The sequence below is a fragment of the Xiphias gladius genome, chromosome 4 (genome assembly GCF_016859285.1).
Source record: "Xiphias gladius isolate SHS-SW01 ecotype Sanya breed wild chromosome 4, ASM1685928v1, whole genome shotgun sequence".
Lineage (NCBI taxonomy): Eukaryota > Metazoa > Chordata > Actinopteri > Istiophoriformes > Xiphiidae > Xiphias > Xiphias gladius.
This window is the reverse complement of record NC_053403.1, coordinates 3999921-4023729: the sequence shown is the minus strand read 5'-3', so window position 1 is coordinate 4023729 and position 23809 is coordinate 3999921. Positions and strand designations below refer to the sequence as shown.

The 23809-nt window shown below is 43.8% G+C and overlaps 2 protein-coding genes across 5 annotated transcripts in view; both read right to left on the bottom strand.

Annotated features, from left to right (window-relative positions):
• The window catches only part of msra (methionine sulfoxide reductase A), a 45803-nt gene extending 43585 nt beyond the window's left edge, over positions 1-2218 (bottom strand). For 2 of the 4 annotated variants that reach the window (XM_040124451.1, XM_040124450.1), the window contains exon 1: positions 1373-1687. In XM_040124451.1, coding sequence (XP_039980385.1) covers positions 1373-1508 — 136 coding nt within the window. In that variant the 5' untranslated portion in view covers positions 1509-1687. Of the gene's footprint in view, positions 1-1372; positions 1688-1727 lie in introns of those variants that run through there. The other 2 variants (XM_040124453.1, XM_040124449.1) reach the window with 2 other exon arrangements.
• A 14674-nt stretch (positions 2219-16892) lies between these two features.
• ift172 (intraflagellar transport 172) overlaps positions 16893-23809 on the bottom strand; it is a 43053-nt gene continuing 36136 nt past the window's right edge. Inside the window, exons 38-48 of the mRNA XM_040126060.1 lie at positions 23313-23376; positions 23077-23163; positions 22843-22959; positions 22400-22510; positions 22036-22155; positions 21402-21497; positions 20742-20801; positions 20344-20442; positions 19573-19726; positions 18827-18918; positions 16893-17988 (exon numbers count right to left, since the gene is read on the bottom strand). Coding sequence (XP_039981994.1) covers positions 17899-17988; positions 18827-18918; positions 19573-19726; positions 20344-20442; positions 20742-20801; positions 21402-21497; positions 22036-22155; positions 22400-22510; positions 22843-22959; positions 23077-23163; positions 23313-23376 — 1090 coding nt within the window. The 3' untranslated portion in view covers positions 16893-17898. The remainder of the gene's footprint in view (positions 17989-18826; positions 18919-19572; positions 19727-20343; positions 20443-20741; positions 20802-21401; positions 21498-22035; positions 22156-22399; positions 22511-22842; positions 22960-23076; positions 23164-23312; positions 23377-23809) is intronic.

Below are 23809 nucleotides of genomic sequence, written 5' to 3'. Positions count from 1 at the left end.
AAGTTATTGGAAATTTTTGTTTGACGTGTGAAGAGTTTTCTGATGTAATGCAGAACACATTGCGTCACTGAGCGTCAGGAGGGTTGCATGATCGCAAAGTCGGTAAAGTGAGGATTACAAATACTGTGCATTGACAATGTAGCATTATAACCTTTTAATTTGGGTTGACATCCAACAGTGGGCTGTGATTGTGACAGTTATCTAGCAGAACAGCTTGTGTATACTTCACAACTGTAACGGTGGGGGGACAATATGGAAAACACCGGCGCCCTCACTAGAGGTCAAAGGAGGCTGAGCGATACCCTCCTCCATCAAAACAAATCAGCAGCAGGCTCGCACACAAAAGCCAACAGATCTTCCAGGTAGCAGGTACGTCAAGCGTTCGGGATCTCAATCGCAAGCTGCTTCAAGCAACAGAGAAGGCAAAGCAAAAAGGGAAAAACCCAGAACGGGCAGACAGACCACCAGCAAACTGATCTAAACTGGCACGAAGAAAGACCTGGTTAGAGTCAAAGTGTCTACTATTCCGTTCCCCAAGAGCTGCTGCTTCTCGTTCCAGTGACACCGACACAATTTTTGTTTTTTTCCTCAATCTGGGATTTTTTTTTTTTTGATTTCCTCCGTTTCCAACGATCCTCTCCACTGCCAGACACTTCAGACCAATTAGTCCTTGCCTTGCTTCCCAGAAGACATAACAGAGGGCATTACTGGTATACTCATACAACATGTATTACTTCGGGGGGGGGGGGATTACTTGTACGAAACTGGTTCTGGTTCGCCATACCAACATAAATCTGACACACCTAAACATATTTTCGTTCATCTGTGGAGGGGTTGTACTGTTATGTGCCTTGGACAGGTTTGCACCTAACGTCTTATATTTATGTGGACGTTATGAAAAGTTTAGGGGTCGAGAGTTTGTAGGTTTTTAATCAGCAATGTCTTCGTGGCTATGCGTGGTGTTGTTGTGACTATGTGTTATAATTCACTTTTTTTTTTTTTTTAATAGAGTTTTACTTTGGGGGAAGGCGGGTGTGGACACCTGAGTTGGGGGCAAACGTTTGTTCTTGTTCTAGTTTGAGCAGCAGGCTACCGCAGTGTTGTGTGGACAAATTGACAGGATAGTAACGGCAGGTGCTAGCGGCTAAAGCAACGTTTATTTATTTATTTTTTTACTTGGTTGTGGCTTTATAACTGGAGCCGTTTCTGTCGTGTGAGGAAGGCAACGCCGCCAAACGTTGAGCAAAGACAAGCAGGACACAAAACACACCGGCGAACTGTCCATTTCGGTTTGCTACCGGCTGCCACGAAGTTGTGTCGCGTTGCTACAGAAGCTAACGTGCTAAAGCCGGCCCGGCCCGGCGAGTCTTACCCGAGACCCTGATGCTGTCAGTCCGCCCGGGCAGCGCTGTCTCCGGAGTCGGCATCTGGGCTTTAGCGGCCATGTCTCCCATCCCACTGTTAACGAAATGACGCCAAACTAGACGAAGCCTGGAGGAGGAGACCATTGAACCCGCGGCGGCACCGACACACTCCCGCAGCGCACTGTGGGCCAGCCCGGTTAGCTTCGCGGCATAACAGCTACATTACCTAACCTAAACGCCGGGCTTGTGTAATGCCGCTTCGGAAATGTTACACAACAGTGACCATAAACAAAACGGCACGACTAAATATACACTATATACAATTAAAATACAATATCAGGCATTTGCCAACCAAGAACAAACCTGAATTTCTGCAAAAATGATGACCCTTAAACTTCTATTTTACTTGTTCTTCCACCATTTATCTAACATCACGTGTTCGCCGAATTTACCAGATCACCTCGTAAATTCTGAATTAAGTTGATGTGTACACTTTGAAAATGCTGACTGTCACCAATAAGTGAAACAACAGTAAACCGTTAAGAGTTTTCAATGGAGTTCGGTAGCGTCGCGGGCCACTCCAGGGGTAGTGCTGCAAAAAGTTTGTCGCATATACGGCATTGGGCAAAAGTTTCAGGCGCTAAAAGTGAAGGGTTTTCGAAAAATAATTCCGTGACTAGTTTGTATTTTATCAATAAACTTCTTACAAAGTGCAGTAAACAAAAACAAACAAAAAAACTAGATCAAATCAGTGTTTGCTGTGACCACCCTTTGCCTTTAAAACAGCAGCAGTTCTCCTCAGTCCACTTGCTCAAAGTTTTTCAAGGCCCTTGGCAGGTAGGTTGTTCCAAGCCTCTGGGAGAACTGGCCACAGTTGTTTGTCTCTTGATGTGATCCCAGACCGAGTCCATGATGCTGAGACCAGGTCTCTGGGGGGGGGGGGCAGACCATCTGTGGCAGGACTTCCTTGTTCTTCTTGTTTCTGGAGATAGCTCTTTATGGCTCTGGCTGCAGGTTTGGGCCCGTTGTCCCGCCGCAGGATGAATTTGGGACCGATCAGAGGCCTCCCTGATGCAGTTGTGCGCGGAATAAGTATCTGAACCTTTCAAGTGCCTAAAGCTTTTTCACAAAGGAAACACATGAACGTGAGCTTTATTTATTTTACATCACTGTCATTGTTACATTAGAGCTCCATATGGCTGTTTTTAATTGGACTGCCCTTTAAATTGAGACAGGTGTCTCTGCATTCAGCCCAACCCTCTGCGCCCTTTCTTCCCCACTCTGAGCTCTAAGTGTCATTTGCAGATTTAACATGAGTTTACACAAAATCAAAATTAAATCGCAACTAGCATTTGTCTTTTTCAGTGTTGGAACGTAACTAAATACATTCAGACAAGTACTGTACTTGCTACTACAAATTTGATGTACTTGTACATGAGTATTTTCTTCTCATGCCGCTTTGTATGAAGAGCTTATAAAATATAATGCATTATTACCTCCGCCAGGGAGGTTATGCTTTCACTCTTGTCTGTTGGTTTGTTTGTCAGCAGGATTCCGCAACACATACTGAACCGATTTGCACCGAACGTGGTGTAGAGACGGGGCATGGACCAGGGAGGAACCCCTTAAATTTTGGGGCAGATCCGGATCATTTACTATGAATTTGAATTTTTTTTCTCTGAAGTCTGGCTTATGTTGTTTGACATTGTCCTTGGCAGAGGTATGCGCTCCACTTAGTGCCATTCTAGTTATAGAATAAGCTACCCAACTGTATATACAAGTAGAGCTGAAATGCTTAATCGATAAATCAATTAGTCGATTGAAAGAAATTTTTTCGTGTAAGAAATATCAAACGTTTCATGGTTCTAGCAGCTAAAATGAGGATTTGGTGCTTTAGTTCTTAATCATTTTAATAATTTAAATTTTTCTGTCATTTCAAAGCGTTGTGAAGGGGCCACTTTGAGCTCTGGGTTGTTGTGATGGCATTTCGCATTATTTTCTGAATTGTTATGAACCCAATAAACCGTCAATTGAGAAAATAATAAGCAGATGTGTCCATAATGAAAATAATCATTATAATAATAATCACAATCATTTCATTCTTATTGGAATAGCTAAAATACTCAACCAACTACAATAGTAAAATGCTGCTTACACATTAATGCATATTAAAAAATAGAGTAATAACAATGACTTAGGATACAACACTGAAGGAGCTGCAGTCCTGCAACTTGGGCAAATGTTTAGTGTTTGTGTTCTACAGATTATTGTGGATGTGGGACACAAAGTATGAAAGTCCTATTAAAACTAGCTACACAAAGCTACAATTCATCTTTTTAATGTGAAATCTTGGTTCAGTTTTATACATGAAGAGTTGGTTTCTCAAAGATAGTTAGTTAGTTAGTATGGCCTATAACCTTAATCACAATCATTTCATTATAATCAGATTGAGGCACTATACTGTGACCTATGTAAATGCCTTTGGTGGAGCTACACTACTGCATTGGTGATTCCATTTGAAAAGAGAAGTCTGCTCTTGTCCAGTGTTTTGATTAATTTCTGATGCGTCAAAACTCTCAAAATATTAAACATAAGCCAGACAGGCTTTGAAATAAAGCGGTGTGAGCCGAATAGACACAGCAATATGAATAGAAATGGATGAGAGAGAAAAAAAAACCCAGATTTGAGGGCTGTCATGTCCTGACTTGTGAATTTGTCAACATGTTTGAGGCAATCGACACCAGGCTCTTCTCGTTTCCGTCTCTTTTTGATGGTAAGGTTTGCTTTGAGGGCATTTTAGATGCCTACACACAGATATCGACCATGACTGTCAAAAAAATTCAGGTTACTGCTAAACTACTTTTAACTTACTCTCGTTAATCTGGATTGCTAATGTAGATACAAATGTAGCAGAAAGGGGGTTTGCTTAGGGAATTTCTGCACAAAGTGTTTTACTTTATCATACGAGCATTTAACCCAAAATATCATAAAATACTAAAACAGATCAGATTTAATTTTCATTTTTGGGAAAATTAAAGGAGTTAAATGATAAGACGGTAGGATACAGCAAAGATAAAAAATGCAAATAAGAAAAGAAGAAATAAGGAGAATTAAATATAATGCTACTGAGTAAAATGTGCGTTGAATGTGAGTTGAATTATAAAAGCTGAATCATGAAAGAAAACAATATTAATACATATACATGTACTGTATTAGTATAGACTGCCAGTGAAATATACCAACAACAGAACATGCTGAGCTAATTAAATTTACACTATGCTAAGAACATTTCAGTTTTGATGACAAATGAAAAAGAAATTCAGCGTCATATGCACTGTGTAAATAAATATACATTACATTCACATTAAATGGTCTACAAATGCGAAAAACCGCTCAAATTATCCAGTTGTATCGTCCATACTCCACCTTTGGGATACTACTGAAGTTTGTATGCGGCTGGTTGAAGCAAACGAGGCTCCATAAGATGGAGGCCGCTGATTATTTCATGGTCTGTGCAGTCAAATGAGCGCACAGCAGCCCCCATCGATCTGCTGGTTCCCAGTATGCCCGGTGGGCGGGGGGATGGAGGGGGACAGATGACGAGCCATATGGAAGAACCCTGGAGGAACGCCGCTCATGTTGGAAAAATATTAATTTCGGTGACTGATTGTTCCTGTATGAAGGTGGGAATCATCGATAATTTAGCAGCTGTGCAAAAATTTTACATTCCAACACAGAAGATGAGTCTTGTATTTGTATTTGAAATGTTTTTCAGAGGGTACCCTTCATTTTATGGTTGTCTCATGTGGGAGTCATCACAAAAACCAAGCAGCGGGACAAAAACCACTTATGCTTTTGGACACAGTTTCTTCAATCTAAAACCAGTTAAACAGCAATCAGCTGGATATTATGAAAACCTCATTGAGATTTTTTGCCAATATAAAATGGTTAAACTGGGTTGCGGTGGTTTATTATCTCCGCTGGAGCACTCCCTTCAGACCTAAGCCACAAAATGGAGTTAAGTCTGAAATGCTTATTGGGTAATGTGTGTTTACTTACAACAAGAAAACCAGGGGTTTGAGACAGTTGGAGAGATTCTCTGGTTAATATGCTCCAAGAGATGGGCCTCAGTGGGTCACATTTCAGTGGTGTCCTCATTTTGGTTGTATCACAGTCACAACTGACTACTACTGTACACCGGTATCTTAATGAAAGGGACACAGATGGAGCTAAAATACTTTTGATCTAATGAATTTAGTTGGGATTTGTTTTTCAGAAATATGAATTTCAAATGCGTTTTAACGGGAAGACTGGGGGTCATTGTTATAAGATAGGAAAATAATTTAATTTCCATCTATTTGTATTGGTCCAGGATGTGTTGAGCCTAGCTAAGCAAGACAAAAACGGGGGGGGGGGGGATACAGTTAACCTCCACCAAAAGAGAGAAAAATACAACTTCCAACATTTGCACCGTCCACAATGTTGGATGTAGGAATGGGCTAAACAGCTCCAGTGCTAAAGCTAACTGCTCCTTAAACCGCAATGTCTAGTTTTCTGTTCGTACATTTGTTAAGTACAAATGAATGAGAAAGCTTTTTTTGTAGCTAGGAAGCACTTTTGATGACCCTAAGATTAAAGCTAGCATTATTCTTCTGCTTCTTGTGTTTGTGCTGAGCTAGCTTACGCAGCTAGCTCAGCCTAATCAGAAGCCATTGTAGCCTAATTATATATTTATTATAGTATTAATTATTTTGGACTAAATATCTTAAGCTAGGTGAGGCGAGTGTTTTGGGAAGGTGGCTGTGAATCACAATTTTAGCGGGAAGCAGCTGAAGGTAAAAGGAGGGGGTTGCTTGCATTCCTAGCGGCATGCCGACGCAGGGCCGACAAAGAACCGGTAACGACCTGCCATGCAGCCTACTCAGGGTCGAATCTGAGCCGTAAAATTGGCCCATATTTAACCCTATTTGCAAAACCGGAGTCACGCGGAAGCGGGTGTCCGATGCGGACTGGAAACTCCGCCCGGACTCTTCCGGACCCCAAGATCAAGACCCCAACGCAAACAAGTGTTGAATTTCAAAGGTTTTACTCTTGGTCTGAGACTTTTTTCATTGTTCGGGTTAGGCCTCTTAGTTCCAGTTCTAGTTCCGGTGGCTTTTTTGGACAACGGTGCGCGTCCAGCTTTGCCTCCGTGCACAAAGCCAGGGCCATAAAGAACCGGTTTCCCCGGTTTCCCCCAGACTGGTCTGCACGGAGCCCTGACTTCAGCCCCGTCCAAGGCCTCTGGGATGAACTGGAACGAGCCAGGCCTCGTCAGCCGTCATCCGTGAAGGACCCTACTGACACTCTTTGTGGTTCAACATCTAGTGGAAAGCCTGAGACCAGAAGAGTACAGGCTGCGAGAGCAGCAGATTAATGCCCTTTTTTATTTATTGATTGATTGTGTTTGTTTGTTTGACTGAGATGTTCAAGAGTCACGTGTGGGGGTTTTGGGGCCATGTAGTGTGTTTTTATTTAGAAAACACACTGGCCCATTTGTTGCTTTTTAGAATACACTGCTTTTTGGATTAAACCAGCATATTAGTGTCAGTTTAGTTTAGAGTCAGATTGACTGGGCCCTGTTTCGGTGAGGCAGATGCTCTCACTCTTTTTTTTTTTTTTTTTTTCTTCTTCCCTCCCTCCACCCTCAGAGGAGGACTGAGAGATGGAAAGCGGAGGGAGGACAGAGCTCAGCGCTGAGGATGTAAAAACCTGGCTTCATCTGACTCCCTCTCTTTCATAGGACCACCCCCTCCCCTCTCTCCTCTCTCCTCTCTCCATCCGACTGCGCCCAACTTCTCTCCCTCCATCATGTCATACAGCTACTGTATCCACCTCCCGACTGCACCCAGCACAAACAAAACCTGGTATTTGTGGGTTTAGGATACTGCTCGGCTCTGGTACTCTTCTGGGTTTGGACTATTTGTGCTTTAAGAGATTTTCAAGCGAAAAAAAACAAAAAAGAAACCAAACTAAACCAAAAAAAAAAAAAAAAAAAAAAAACCCCATCCGTTTTCAGTTCAGCTGCCGAAGAAGGACGGTGCGACCGCCGCGCTTCCCGCAACATCCCTCCGCTTCCTCCGCATCCTCAGCATCCCCGCATGGACCTCCAGGGGAGGGCACCGCGGACCGGGCGGCGCACGCCAGTCGTGTCGGTTTACAGCGCTCCGTCACCGGTCAGACCGAAACCTCCTGCATCGATGCATTTTATTGAGGGCGACGCTGATTTTATGGGGCATCAGACCTTAAGTGGGTGCCCGCCGACGGTACTTAAAAGAAAAAAAAAGAAAAAAAGAAAAGAAACCTGCGCCATTTACCCTGCACCCTGCCGCTGAAAGGTATTGTTGTTCGGTTTTACGCACGTCTGTTCAGCGTTTTATTCATTTTTAAGTCCAATGCTTGTAAAGGCCTTGCGTGTGTGTGTGCGTGTGTGTGTGCGTGTGTGTGTGTGTGTATGTGTGTGTATGTGGGTTTTTTGGGGTGTTTTTTTTTTCTTTTGAAACCTCCAGCAGCTCCTCTACCATTTCCTTTCATCTGCGCTAACGCTGCCCCCCCTGAAAAAAAAAGCCGCAGTGGTGCTGTCGCGCTCTGCGGAACTTCTCGTTTCCGTTTTTTTTTTTTTTCTGAAATACGAGCGAAAGGCTGCACGCACGCGCGCGCGCACACACACACACACCCAGGATACACACCCAAATTCCATTACAAATACATGAAACCGGCCCGTGGTGTATCGAGGTAGACCTGGCAGAAACGCCGCGCTGTGTATTTTGCTCAGCTCTTGGCCGTAACGCCATTTGTGGGCCTACGAAGCTGTGAATTCTGGCGTAGTTTGAGTCATTCGTGTAGGTGTACGGTAGGTTGTTTTTTTTGGTTTTTTTTTAACATAGGCTCTAACACACACACACACACACACACACACACGCCCGACCCCCACAAAGGCAGCCTGCCCCCACCTCCCCGCCCCCCCCCCTCCTCTCCCCTCCGCATTTTAGCCTACATGAGCTATCTGGGTCATTAGCATTTCAGCGGTTAATGAGGCTGCAGATGGGTCCATCTCTCCTCTCTCCTCTGCCGAGGAGCCGCTGAGCAGCGCAGATCCTGACGCCGCCGCTGCTGCTGCCGGGTCCGGTGCGTCTGCACAAGTGAGAAGAAGAGAGAGAAAACTACAACATGTCGCGATGGGTTTCTTTTTTCCCTTTTTTTCTCTTTATTCTTTCGGAGCTGACAGGATTGTGTCCCTCTCGTGTGGAGCAGCAGCAGCAGCAGCAGCTTCCTCCCCCTGCAGCTGTGTCATTAATGCGGTGGTGTATAAGAACGTGCATTACGACTGCTCCTGCTGCTGCCGGATAATGGAGGATAACGCTTTAATGGACCGCAGTGCTGCTTAAAGGACCATACCGGGGTTTTTTTTTTTGTTTTGTTTTGTTTTTTTTGTTTTGTTTTTTTAATTGCATGATTAAAAACCACACACTTAGATTTCTCGCGACCATTTTCCCGTGCATGCTGCATTATTTCAGATTTTTTCTAAAATATGGGTTCCTTTTTTTTTTTTTTTTTCTTTTTTTTCAGGCTTCCAGGACGCCATTACTGGTTTCCAGTCATCTGTGGTATGAAAATCAATTTGCAGACTTTACTCTCGCTTCAGTCAGACAATCAATCTCAGCCAACATCACGTCTGCCTTTAATGGAATCGGAGGTGCATTATCGTTTTATGATATCCAGTTAGAAGTGTGCGGGGATGCTCTCACGGGTCACGTGATCACAGACATACTACGTTTAAAAAAAACAAAAATAAACAAAAAACGTATTTCCAGTGCACAAAATGTGTTAAAATGGGGCTTTTTTTTTCCTTGTGAAATGCGGGATACTTTAACCTCCTTGTCTTCTGGCCCCTGGAGACGCTTAAAATGCAGCAATTTAAGAAGAATTTTTAAATTTTTTTGTGAACCGCTCACCTGTGAAATGAGATTGCATGTTGACGTTACTTTGTCTTAAGGGGTCAGAAAGCCAAGGAGGCTGGAGACTACTCTCCTCAAGTCTCTGCAGACGGATTTTCATGCCAAAGCGAGAGATCAGTGGAAACCAGCGGCCGTGTGGATGGTGCAGAAGCACGTTCTCGGCTTGTTGTGGAAAATGGTCGGGTGAAACGCGCAGAATGCTGCTGGCATTGTTCTTTTCACTCCGTGTAATCGGCATGCACAGTGGAATATTCACTCAACATTGTTATTAATCTTCAAATAGTCAATAGAGCCGGCAGATGCACTGCATCGCAGCGTGTCAGCTTCGTCATTGGCTTGAAACTCGAAGGTCAGCAGGATATTCTTGACAGTTTACCACACATTTACACATGTATACAACACACACCCGTACCTGTGGACCACTATAGCGTCTTTGTATCCTCCTGAGGTGCTCGTCTGTCATCGCACTGCAGGAGGAGAGAGAGCACTGGAGGAAAAAAACAAACAAAACAAAAACATTTGAGAAATCCAGAGCTGAGAACAAACCACGTTGCTGCCGCTGTTTGCTGCTTTGATACACAATAACGTAGCTACTATAAGTAACTGTATTCAGTATAACCACAGTGCCGAGTATAATCAGCATCGCCGTCAGCATAGATTCTTTGGCATAGTCTGTATACGTACAGTAATCAGTATGGTCTGTGTGCATTTTGTCGGCGTACCTGGTCATTGTAATGGATCAGTGTAGTCAGGACAGTCAGTTTTCACACATCAGTACAAACAGTAGTCGGCATATTTGGTATAAGCGGCAAGGACGTAAGTAAAAGGGAGAAAATTCACGAATCCAAGTGGGAGTGTCCAAGCTCAGTATAGTGAAATTTGTTTGTTAGGTCCTTGTATGAAATGCACGAAATAGGCTTGAAATGTTTCACATTCTCTTCATAATCAGCGCCACTGGACGCTTTTTGAAATCAAACACGCAAAAGAAGAAAAGAGAACGCCGCGCTGAAATCCTCACGGCAGCAACTTGATTTCTGGAGTCACGCGAGGGTCGCGAAATCCGCTGGGAAGGACCCGGCGAGGGGCCAAAAGGCGACAGTGACCGGAACAAAGCCCGGTGAAGCAGAATGCAGTAAAGCTCTAGTTCGATAAAGTAGGACGGACTGGTGCTGGGAAAGAAAAAAAGTGACGCTGAGGCAGAGCCGAACATAACGGCAAAAGGCAGAAGAGTAAAAAAATTGTGAAAACCGAGTAGCGCAGAGCGATGTGGTAAAAACAGATCGGTGGTAAAGCGTTGGGGGGGGGGGCAGAGAAATGTGGGTCGTCTCGCCTCGTGTTCACAGCGGACCTTGATTTAAATGTCCATACAATTAAGGCACGCGGTGAATGCCAAGAGAGCGACCCGATATCAACACTGAACTCAAACAGACAGCGTTCGCGGTGATGAAAGACAGTTGCCGGTGGCCAAACCGAAGATCCGCAGCTCTCAGCTAAAAGGGAAAAAAAAAAACCCCACCGAGAGCACAGTTGCTTTTCCAAAATCGTCGACACGGCCGTCCGGATGAAAGATGGCGGATTTCTGGGCTGGTTCGTATCACGGAACCACCGCGTCGTAGAGTTAAGACCAATGCGGAGAAGCCTGTCGATGCAGTACCACCAGTGGCCACTAGATGGTGCCTCTTCACGAACCGCTCTCTCAAAACACAGTAGTGATCTTCTTAAAAAAATTAGAAGTATGGGTCTTATCAGTAAATGTAACCTTTTTTAAATGTGTGTCGCTGAGATTTTGAGAATTATAGTACAATCGCGAAGCTATTAAGCCTTAAAAGGATGTTTTCGTGGGAGCGTTTGCCTGACTGACAGGTGCCCCAGCCTCTCAAGAGTTCAGATGCGGGGGTTTCCACTCGGTCCGTCCCGCCAGGCGTCACCCCTTCTTTACAAAACTGAGGTTTTTTATGGGTCCAGCAGTCGTTGAAGGTTGCAAAGCTCAAAACCCGTGGCTTTAAAACGTCAGACGAGACCAGTCGTAGACCAACCGACAGACGGTCAGACAGAGAGAGTCAGACCTTTTCTAAAATCTCAATCAATCAAACAAGTTTCAGTAAGAAACACCGCCCTGCTTGAATAAATAAATAAATTCACATAGTTTGTCACAGTATTATATATCATACGTTCAAGCATCTTCCTGTGTTCAAGAGCCATAGGAAGGTGCTGCGGGGCAAAACATCGGAGTAAGAGTCTCACGATGTATGCGTGTCTCAGAAAAATGGTGCTTCATCCACGCTACTTCCACCGCCAATCTCTGTCTGTGTGTCTCTGCACCGCCGCGTCTCGCTTGCATCACCCTCCCTGGAGCGGCCTCCCGACTCACACGAACATCCTCACTCGTTTGGCCAGTCTGGCAGGACCGCCTGACACGCAGGTCGGTCGGCGTCCCCGTCTAACCGCGCTTCGATATGAGGTTTGCAACTTGTCCTGGACATGGCAAACTGAATACAGCAAAGACCAGTGCCAATCTACACTACCACACCGCTTACTGCTGTCACGCTGTTTATCGACGCGGTCTGCAAGAGGCCTTATACTGAGCGCGTGCAGTCGCGATCAGGCCTGTGGAAAAATGCGCGCCCCAGACGCTCGTTTCCGCTTCCCGTGTAAAAACGCAGACAAAACGCGGTACATGGGAATTAAGCGAGGATAAGTTGTTGGGGAAAGGCGAAGGCCTCCATGTTGTGGCGGTGTGCTTTTTTTTTTTTTCGTTAACTGGCCCGCTCTGCTTCGGTGCCGCGGGACGACGATTTAACAGGCCGTGTTTCATACGAGACTAAATCCGTTCGGTCGTGGCGTTCAGACGGAGCTAAAAGAGACTTTTAACGAGAGTAGAAGCCAAGGATCAGCAGGGGAAAGGGACAGTGACGGAAAGAGCGGGATTAACAATGAAACGGGATAAACGGGAATATATTTTATAACTTGATTAGTGGAATCCTTCCAGTGAAGATGGGCATTTTTTGGGGTACAGAATAAAAACTGAGCGCTCACGGTTCCCAGGCAGGGGCTGGGCCGGAGGGGGCGGCGCGGGCTCCCCTGTGAAATCTGACTTTCTTCCTACTAAAAGCAATGAATCGTGGTATAACGTCTGCTTTCCAGTCACATGCTCTCTTCTGACAAGTGTCTCAACAGAGTTCTGTCTAGTCCGGGCTGAACGGCGTGGGTGAGTATGTTCTCTTTCAGGCGACGCGGAGCCCTTTGGCAGAGCTGGAAGTCTCCCGCGTTATCACCTACTAATGTCTCTTTATATCGATTGCGGATGTACGGCACCTCTGCTGGGAAAGGAGGCGGTGGATACTGTACATACTGTACACTGCACTGTGTGTATTGCCCGTCGAGTGAGTTCACAAGGTCAGTCTGTTCCCAGAACGTGTTTCGTGAAATTCACGAATAAGGTATTCTTATGTTCTGATGGGTGGCTCAGATGGAAGGAAGGTAACATGAAACTGGCCTAAGCCATATGAAGACACCTTCCGTAAAGCTCCCTTCTGTGCGTCTGCTCGGGCTGCGGCCATACATTTTTTTTCCCCCCATTGTTTTGCAGGCTCATTTCATAGTGCTTTTAATGTGAAATGACAATAAACGTAATCTGAGCCTGAATCTAAAGGTTTTCGAATGGTTGAAGACTTTTTGTTGTCGTTGTTGTTGTTGTTCTTTTTACTTCAGCTCATTGAAAGTTCTGTAAAAATTTCCTGAGACTTTCTGTCCGGAATGAATTTTAAAACATTTAGTGGTAAACCAGAAATTCCCATGAATCGGTGGAAACCTTTAGTGTATCAACTGTCACTTTAAAAACACGTCAACATTTTATGTACTTAAATATAAGTAAACAGATCAATATGACATACGACCATGTTTATTTGCAATCTTGCACTTACGTATTAGTTTTGTTTGTTTGTTTTTTAAATATCAGCATGTATTGATTATGAAGGAAAACTGAAGGATTCAGAGGGAAGGTTAAATTATTTGCAGTTTAAAATGAAGAACAGGTTCTAAGATGTGAATTGATGATGTACGTAAAATTTTTCGTCGTTGGTCCCACTGACCTCATGCACAGCAGTGTCTTATAAGAGTTGCCAAACAATGAAATAAATAAAATCGGTGAAATGATCCACTGTGTGTTGCTTCCTCTTGTTTTCCACGCTGATTTATTTTTTTATAACACTGAATATCCTACACACGTTAAATTGAATTTTAGGGAAAGAAAATATTTGTGAAATATTCGCGGTGAATCCCATTTTCTCCAGGGGGTTAAATAGAAATCTTTTATTTTTTATTAATATTCATATTTCTATGGACTCGCAGGATTAAACTGAAATTTCTATTTGAAACCTGTGGTGAATAGTTAGTTTTGTTACTTGCACGTGGACTTCAAGGACACGGTGGCGAGACGTTTGTCGGACAAGAACGTGACCTCTGAAAGAACATACACACATATGCCGTATTTCTTACGATGGGAACAAAGAACAAGACAAAAACTCGGCTTTAAAAAAAAAAAAAAAATCATCCATCCAGAAGAACTTATCAGAAATGAAGGACATAAAACATAAAAGACAGACTTTGTCTTCAGTCTCACAATGCAAATGAAGCCGTTTCTCTTCAGGGGAGACTTTTAAATCTGCCTGTTTCCAAACTGAAGCTAATGGTGTTGTACCTGTCGCTATGCGTGATGCTGTGCACACACACACACACGTCTTCCCTTACAGAGACGGAACCGGTTCCAAAAAGCAGCAGGGGCATCCCACCGTAAACCTGTTTGGAAAAAAACAAGAGCTACATGAATTAGTCACATAAAATAAAGACCTCGCCGACGCCGCTACAGGTTCTGTCTGTTCAGGAAACGCTCACAGGCCCAGTGTTTCCACTGTCAGATCAACTCACATCCGTGCAGGGGCGCAGCGAAAAAAACAAAAATCTGGGCCCCCTGTCCCTTTAACAGCGGCTACCGTGGTTACCACAATACCGCGTTTTAAACGAATTTAAGAAAATCCTGTACGATCTAAAACTCCGGCATCCTTTCAGCCTCTTTGCTCCGCACGCTGTCGTTACAGCGTGTGAACCTAGCAAGGCATTATGTACACCGCAGTTCTCGCTGAGGCTCCCATCAAACCCCCGAGCCACCTTGCTCCGGCCCCTGCGCTCCCAACGAATACATCCACTGAGACCTCACCGCAGTCCGGTTTTTATTTGCTGAGTCAAGCTGCATGATAAAACGGCGGAAACCTAAAGGCGCGATCCATGGCTGGCTGATCTTGATGCGCGTAGTCAGTTCAAACAGCAACCCGGTCTGAGTTATTCTGATGCTGCTGATCAGCGAGACGCCTAAAAAAACGCTGTCGTGAACTAATCGTGTTTCGGAGGTTATTACTTTAGATACGTTATGTTTTACAAGCATCTTAAAGTGGCAAAGATTTAAATAATACTGCACCATACTTACACAGAGAGTCCTTTATGATAGCGCTGCACGTCTCCTCTCAGTGTAAACTGTTGAAAATGTCTGTTTGAGATCAGTTTTAGTAGATATGAGAAGTATCAGGGGCTCTGATAATATTTTAGATGCAGGAAATAATATAATTACATAAATACAAATATCAAAATGGCCAATAAGAACTGTGCTTTAATTCCAGGCTTCGTCAGGTTACCGTACCAGTGAAACCAGTAAATCAGACTTATTTTTTTAGGAGATTCTGGTTTAAATAATCTGCCCTAAATAATCAGGGAAACTGATCCAGACTAGCCTGGTCTCAGTCAGGTTAGTTTTCAGGATCAGCTGTTCTTAATACGTCCCTGTTCACCTCATTCTGAACCAGCGTTATGCTCAATCTGTCGGACTGAAAACCAGTGTTTTCTCTAAAGTTTCCTTTTAACCGCTGCGCTCTGAACGTGAGTGTATTTGAAGCTTATGTCAAATTTATCACAGTTCGACGTTTTCTTCTTGTGTACTCAAAATCGGAGCTGCCAACTTTTTCGGTCTAAAGTATCTGCAAAGTTTGTTTTGCTTTTTTGTTTCTTTTTTTTTCAGTTTGTGTGTGTGTGTGTGTGTGTGTGTGTGTGTGTGTGTGTGCGCGTGTTTTTAAATGCACTTCAATCGATTCAAAGCTAATGAACAACTTTGACCCAGGGCTGTAGCCTCCTAGTAAAACAAATTCACCTCATTGTAAATGTCACTTGCATAAAATTAAAGGAACAGACCTTAAAATGTACAAAAAGGGCCGACACGCAGCCTGGAGGTATTCAAACAGTATTTCCACCAGGCTCTTACGTCACCCGTACAAACTATCGTCTTATTTGCTCGTCTACGCGTAAAGTGTTAATTTTCAGCACTAGTTATTCAAAGTAAGCTCAAGTCACTCATGCGGGATATGAACCCATTAAGTCTTGATTAAAAGCAGAGCGCGGAGGAGCTGAGTTCAGTTCTACTTGTGTTATAAAGTCTGAGTTTTCCGCTCTACAACATGCTGCCAAAAGTTCTCTCTTGCTTTGTTTGAGGCCGTGATTTTGTTCGTTTTACACGTATTACTACGTTAACAAACATTAAGAAATCTGGGACAGCACCGCACGAGAAAAGGCATTAAAATGGAGCTCGGAAAAAGCTTGAAAAACTATCTTTTATTTGAACTTTATTAAACAAAATACACTCAATATCAAACGCACAATAACAGGCATTGCCAGAGCTGCCGGCTTCTGAGCAGCACGTACACAGAGAGGAGAGCTCATTTCAGACCGTCCCTCTGACTCTCAGTACGGTACCGGCCAAGCTTCTTTACGTATCAGAATATATTCTGGAGTAGAAAGTCTTTTCCTAAAATCTGTCAGTAACCTTTGGCTTTTTTATTCAGCGACGCCGTCCTGAGAGAGAGAGAGAGAGAGAGAGAGAGCGAGAGAGAGAGAGAGAGAGAGAGAGAGAGCGAGAGAGAGAGCGAGAGAGAGAGAGAGAGAGAGGGTGAGAGAGAGAGCGAGAGAGAGAGTCCTTCTGGTGAGAAAAAGAGAAGAGGAAAGACTGAAAAAGAAAAGAAACACGGCAGAGGAACGTGTGAATGCCGATTTTGGTTTTTTTGTTGTTGTCGACAAATCCTGTGAAAAGATCAAATAAATAAAAAGTAGTGTCTGCGATAAATATCTGATTCCTCTGTGCCATGGGGCTCAAAAACTGTGACATGGCTGGGTGACATGGTCCCTCATTACCATGAACAAACACACTGCAATTTATTTTGGCTCAGTCCCACACACACACACACACACACACACACACACACACACACACACACACACACACACACACACACCGTCCTGCTGCCCTCAAATCCTCACCAGAGCACCAAATGTGTATTCATCCGCTGCTGAAAATAGTGCCCAACTAATGCACTGTTTACTCCTGTTTACTCCCGTTTACTCCTGTTTACTCCCGTTTACTCCTGTTTACTCCCGTTTACTCCTGTTTACTCCTGATCACTCCCAGCTGTTTTAGGAACTGACTGACCTTTTTTTTTTTTTCTTTTTTTTTTTTAAATGAAGCCTTATATTTGTCACCCATTTTCAAAGCCGTACAGTCAGAAGGCGTCGAGAGCCAGACTAAAACATTCTCCTTTAAACAGGCTTCGGCCATAAAGCACTGAAGCATAAAAGATATTGGTATCATTAGATTAGATTTAGTTCATATATTGAGATTAGATTTTAGATTTGTGGCGCTCACACAGGAGCTTCAAAATCTGAACACTCAGAGGCCGTCAGGGTGTAAACTGAACCCAGGGAGACACATTCATGTCTCTTTTTAATCTTTTGTGAGGATTGTTATGAGAAATAGTCTGAGCTTTATTGAACAGTTGGCTTCTCGGTCTCAAACGCTGTTTCGGAAATATTCTACCGAAGTCTATGAAAATTTTACAACGTTTTTAATATTGTGTTTCTCGCTGTGATAATAATCTGATCTAAAAGAATGATAAAAGCCCTGGTTGACTCGAGGTCACACCCAGGGAAATATTTCTTGGAATTGCAGGGTGGTTCATCGTAGGCTTAGATTGTGTAATTACACACATATTCCACATATTGGGCTTTTTAAGGCGGATTCTGATAGATTTTTAGATTAAAGTGACTGCAAAGCAAAAAAGGAGGAAAAAAAAGGAAAAAAGAAAAATAATTTAAAACTAAATAAAAGGATTAAGTATTTTTCCACCAGGATTACGTGTCTGGAAGAACGGAGGAGGCTTTAAAACAGCATTAAGACGTCATCAAGAAAGGAGATAAAATTTACAGCAAATATAAATGGAAAGTGGATATAAATAAATAAATTTGTGGGGGAAAAAAGGCCCCATCAGATCATGTTAGCACAAAGAGCCTCTGCAGGTCAAAATGAATGAAGAGACAGAGAACAGAGAAAAAGAGAGGAAGAGGAGACGACAGAAGATGGACGGACGGACGGAGACCTGGAGCTTTCAAATCTTGCAGCGAAGGTGGAAGAGAGTAATGAAATAAGATGAAGGAGCAGAACGGTATCAGTGGAAGGAGAATCCAGATGCTGGCAGGCCACCACACCACTGGCTGATGAACTTGAGGACGTCCTGACACTCTGGACTGTGAGTGGTCTGCAGGGGGAAGAGAAACGCAAACAACGACCAATCAGAACACAGATGAAACACATTAGAGCCAAAACGGTTGGTCGATCGGCAGAAACCCTTGCTAATCAATGAGTACTACTCTGACAGGACACCTGTCCAAATATCGAAGGACTAAACCTGGGATTTCGGGGCCCCTCGGGGGTCACGTTTAGATCCTTTTCTCTAACTGCTGCTTCTATCTTCTGAGTTACTGGATAGATTTCGCTCTAAAAGGCCTGGCACAGTTTTTTTCATGATGAAACAGACTGATCTGCTCGGGGTGGGGGGGGGGGGTCACTTTTCGGCTGAATGGCTCACAAGTCATATGCTTACTCAACCCGTGACGAGGGGTCGCAAGCAGACGCTGCTTTACTCGAGGAGGATAAAAACCAAAAAAGACTGAAGAGTAAACAAAACAAAACACAATATCATGGTCCACCGACCAACTAGGATCAGTGCACATGCTTCAGAAACTTGGGGCATTGTAAATTTATGAGCCCCTCATAAATGATAAAGAGGGTGTGTAATCCTCCTCCTGCCTAGTAATCCTCAGGATCAGCCTACTTTTTCAGTTGCTCTAAGGGATGACATGATGTCTGTTTACTTTTTACAACGCTCGAGGCCCAATGATAAACAGTACAAAGTTGTTTTAAGGTGGAATGAACAGTGTGAGAGTACAGGACCCTCTCCACAGTCAAACACAGACGGTGTTGGTGGTCTTTATTGACATAGGAGAAATCTGCTTTTGTGTCTGTTCTCGGCTCGGATTCACAGCCTCCGCAGGAGCTGGCTGCGCCCGTGGACCCGTCGTTCTATCCGGTCTCACCTTCGTGGCCATGAGGAATCTGTTCCAGTCTTCCTTGTTCGCCGCTTTGCCCGCAGACGAGAACTCGATCTTATTTCTCAGCACGGGGTAGCCTGGAGGCGGGAAGAGCGCAGAGTCAGGGGTATACTACTGTATGTGCGAAGGTACATTTCATATCACATTTAAATGTCCAGTTCATGGACAAACCCCCGTGAGGTGAACTATTTCATTTCATGGCGGAATTTTGAAAACAACCAAAAACACGTCCAGGATAGAAAATGTGTCAACATTCAAATTACAGCAAAAACAAGAGCGGTGTTAAACGCCTCATTCTACAACTCTACAGCTCCATGAATGTTCACACTGAAACAATCACATTTACTTCCTCTTTGCATTTTTACGGAAACACACAGGTGTTGAATATTGTGTGTAGCAAAGTCACATGTGACTGGATTGCATCATGGATCAAGTTTGATAGAAGGTAAACATCAAGACCCCTGAATAACGACGGATGAGTTTGCTACTTTAGGGTGCTTGAGAGTATTTTTGTATTTTCTTTCATATGTTTTTTTCCAAAATCTATGACTGAAACCATTCTTTCTTTGGTATTTGTCTTGGGTTTTCCTGTTGCAGCAAACCGGATTTCCCACAAAGAGCTTTTTGGTTTCCTTTCTGCTTTCTTTTCAGTTTCCTTTTAATCTACCCTTTGGTTGAGGTCCTCAACAGACACTGTAAGTGTGTGTGTGTGTGTGGTGTGTGCGTATTACCGGTGAGGACACAGGGCAGCGAGCGCAGGCCGGTGTTTGCGGCCACCAGCGAGGCTTCATACGAGTTCCTCTCGTCTCGTGGCAGAACCTGCTCCAGACGGTGGTCCATGGAGAGCATCAGCACCCAGTCGCGGATCTGCTCCCGCTGGGCGTCCTGTTACACACACACACACACACGCATTGCACGTGTACGGCATTATCTAGGATGAACTCCAGCAGCATAAATGTAAATCTGTAGTTTTCAAAACTACTCAACTACTGAGAAGGATGAGAGTTTAGGAACATTTTAATGCCTTAACAACCAAGGTAAAGCACCACGCTGGCATACGTTAGTGTATTTTGGATTGAACGCAGCTAACGAAGCTCATATAATCTATGACACGATGAAAACATAAATATAAACTGTGTATTTCAGATACTTTATTTAGACCTTAAATTTCAGGCACTTTAGGATTTACAGGACTTTTAAAGACCTGCAGAGTATCATGTAGTGTCCAGACTGATGGCTGGAATTCTGCAACTGAAAAACAGGGCGGGCAAACAGACCGGTCTGTCGAGCTGAGCTATGTGGCGCCAGCGACTCCGTGTTGCTGACTGAAGCCCCGTTTCTTGTTACCCTCGCACAGTATCGCGGGGGAATGTGACGCTCGCTGGGCCAGATCTGAGTTGAGACGCAGAACCCATATTGTGTCCGTCGATCAGTCCGGCCGCAGTGTGTCCTGTGGGGTGTTCTGGATGTGTGCGCGGTGAGCGGAGAGAATCGTGTCTTACGGTGACGCAGAGTTTGGTGGGAACTGGGACTTCAAAGGGGATGTCTGTGTCAAGGAAGTCAGAGTGGTCCAGAGCGTCCAGGGTCCCCTCGTCAATGGCCTGGAGACAGGAATCGACCAATCAGAAATTAAAGCACCTTTCTTTCTTTAGATCACTAAAGCAAATAGATTCATGATGGAAATAGTTATATATTTATAACCTGTTCATAAAAACCTGATTAACGGTCAAACAGTCGTAAGATTTCTGATATCCACAGAGTACTGGATTTTTTAAATTTTTTTATTCGTGGGACATACTGTAGGGCAGCCAGTCCGCTTTTCTAAGGTGTTGTAGCTTTGAAATACTGTGTAGACTGTACTGCGACATGTCTAATACTACGGATGAGCTGGGATACTCACATCACACAGATCCAGGAAATGGTTGAGGAAGATGAAGGCCATGTTCTCCCAGCCGACGGCCTGCCGGGAGAGGAAAATATTACAATAACAACAATGACAACTGTAATCTGGTACAGAACCTCGTGTCTCCGGTCTTGTGATGAACTGAATACTTTCAGGAGGAGAAACGTGTTTCCCAAGATATACAAGCTTTCAGAGGCAAATGACTGAATTATGAAGAGGACGTTGTGTTATGCAGAACGTAACCTATATCAGGCTGCAGACGCCCAGAAAAGACCAACGAAAAGTGGAATTAGAGGACTATGCAGTTGTGGAATTCCTGGAATATCGTGAAATTTTCAAATGTTTTTCAGACAAGGAACATCGGGAGATTTTATTCATTTTATTGGGGGAATTCACAGGGTATCAAGGATTTTTTTTTTCCCATATAGGAGTAAAGAAGTAATTAAAAAAAACCTGTACTTTCAAATTTATTTCAGAAATGCAGAAAAGGGGATGCAGCCTTTCCACCTCAGAACCTACTCTAAAGTGGAGAAAACATATGAGCGGCCAGGTATGAGGAACATTCTTAGGTCACGAACTTGCACCTTACACTAAAACTGAATATAAATTCAGGCTCAAGATCTACTCCGTCTCCTCCCCTCTGATGGGTGGACTCACCCTGCAGGCAAGACCGGCCTCGTAGAAAGCCTTGTCCGCGGGAACGACCTCGGTGTGGCGCAGCAGGGACACCGACAGCTTGGCTGCTACACTGATCTGAGAAACACGCGGCAGAAACAAGGAAGGACTTTGGTTTTAAAATCAGGAAGAAAACAAGAAAACGGCCAACCCGTCGCCAGCGGCTGTGGAGCAAAGAATAGAGAGTTGAGCTCTGATATTAAAAAGTTTGTTCTGGGACGACACAAACACGTGGGCATTTCCTGTCGTCTTCTCTCTTGACATACTGATGATTATGCGAGTCATCCTCAGACGAAGACTGCATATGTTATGAATATGTACCAGTCAGTTTCGACCTGGTCGGGAGATGCATCGTTCCCTGAAGTTTTTTTTTTTTTTTTTTTTACATGGGTGGAAAGAAACAGATTAAAAGAAAAAGCGGCTGAAGCCGGAAAAAAAACAATTTGAGTGATCATGGAAATGTCCACTTTTAAGATCAAATTTAATCACGGACATATGAATGAGCCCCATTTTTTGTTAAAACTGGACTGAAATATTATCGATCGACAGGTAAATTGCAGGTAAAAATAAAGCTTTCTGCGATTGCCTCTCTGACCGTTTCTGTGTTTTTGCGTACCAGCTGCTCGACTCCTTTAGCGGCGGACCGCGTGGCGTAGTAGTGAGCGATCAGCAGCATCTGTTCGAAGTCTTCATGAGCCGGAGAGTTGGCCTCGGCTGACTTGGACACGTTCTCACACTGAAATCACATCAAGACAATCAAAAAAAAAAAAAAAAATGCTGTGGAACATTATGCCCCTGACAAGGAAAGTCAGGAGCAGGGAATTTGATAAATTCTCTGGGAAATCCACAGAATTTCAAGGAATTTCTCGAATAAGTAAACGTAAAGGGATGAATCCAATTTGTTTTCCATGAAAGTGGTTATTTCCGGTTCAGACAGAGTCTCGGCATCAAAAGGTTATCTGGATTTTGTTGTGACCTACCAGCTGTAGCAGGAAATTGCGGAGGTCGGCCCACATGCGGTAAGACTCTGGTCCAATAGTGTCAGGGAGGTTAATCAGGTCCAGGAACAGGCGCTTGTAGATGTTAAAGTTCTAAGAGAGAAAATACGTTATATTACACATTTTGTACATCGGAACGTTTGTAGAGGTGCAGCCCAAGACCTGATCTCGAATGGGTTGAATGAGTGACTTCAGCAGAAGTACCTGTCTGTAAGAGTATATAACCTATAACCTCTAACCTGCAATTTCCAGTCTCGTGGAGTGGTTTCCCATCTTATTTCAACTTTGATTGCCATAAGTAGCATTTAAGAAGGAAGGCGGATGTGTTCTGAGGCATATATTTGTGAGCAACCTCGAGCGCGTCAAGATAATAAATGAATGGAAGCAGTTTTCCAGGAGTAAAAAAGTTAAAAGAGCGTGTGTACCTGCGGGTTAGGCGGTGCCCCGTGCTGTATGTAGAGCTGCAGAGCCCTCAGAGCGTCCTGCTCCTTGATGAGGTGTGTAGCGTACAGCGCCACGTACTTATGGAGGATCTTAAAGTTCTGCCAAAGCACAACACAGAGATGAGGAGGAGCACTGACGGAACGATGGGGGACAACTACTGCCCACGTGTTTTTCCTGACCAGAAAAAAAAAGAGGTTCATCGTGCGTTTTAGTACCTGTTTGGATGCCGTTTCCAGACATTTCTCCCACTGGCCTCTTTCTGCGTACATGTCCAGAGCTGCCATGACGTCCACACCCACCAGCTGGACACATGCATAGAGTTTCAGTTTCAAAGGAAACAGCATGAAAAAAAGAATTTATCCGTTCAAAGCGGTTAAGTGAATTTGGTTTCATCAAGAGAGTGGTGCGTGTTGCAGGAGAGCCAGTATGTTACTTGTATAATTGTACTCACGGAGTCCACTTTGCCTTGATTCTTAAGATGCTCCTTGTACTTCTGGTCCACATAGTCCTCATACCTGCCCGGGGTCAGAGGCATAAGAGGCATCAGTGCCACAGTGAAATGGCATTTAAAAGACAACCGACTCTAATTACTCTGGAAACACTTTCCTGTATTTCTATGAGGTTAAATGTACATTTAAGGAAGATAGTTTCACACTGAAAACACCCAGCATGTTCCTTTTCTTCTAGCTCACGTGCTTACGACGAAAAGTCAGAAAAATTCAGAGCAGTGAATTACAACAGTTCAGCTCATGAGGCGGTTTTCAAATCTGAAAACAATAGAGATGCTATTGGACTGAAGCCTTGAAGTGAATTTTGAAAATTTGAATTTATTATACATATATGTATATGTATATATACACATATGTATATGTATATATATATATATATACATATATATACATACATATACATACATACACACGTATGTAGTGTCTCATGTTTGTTTCT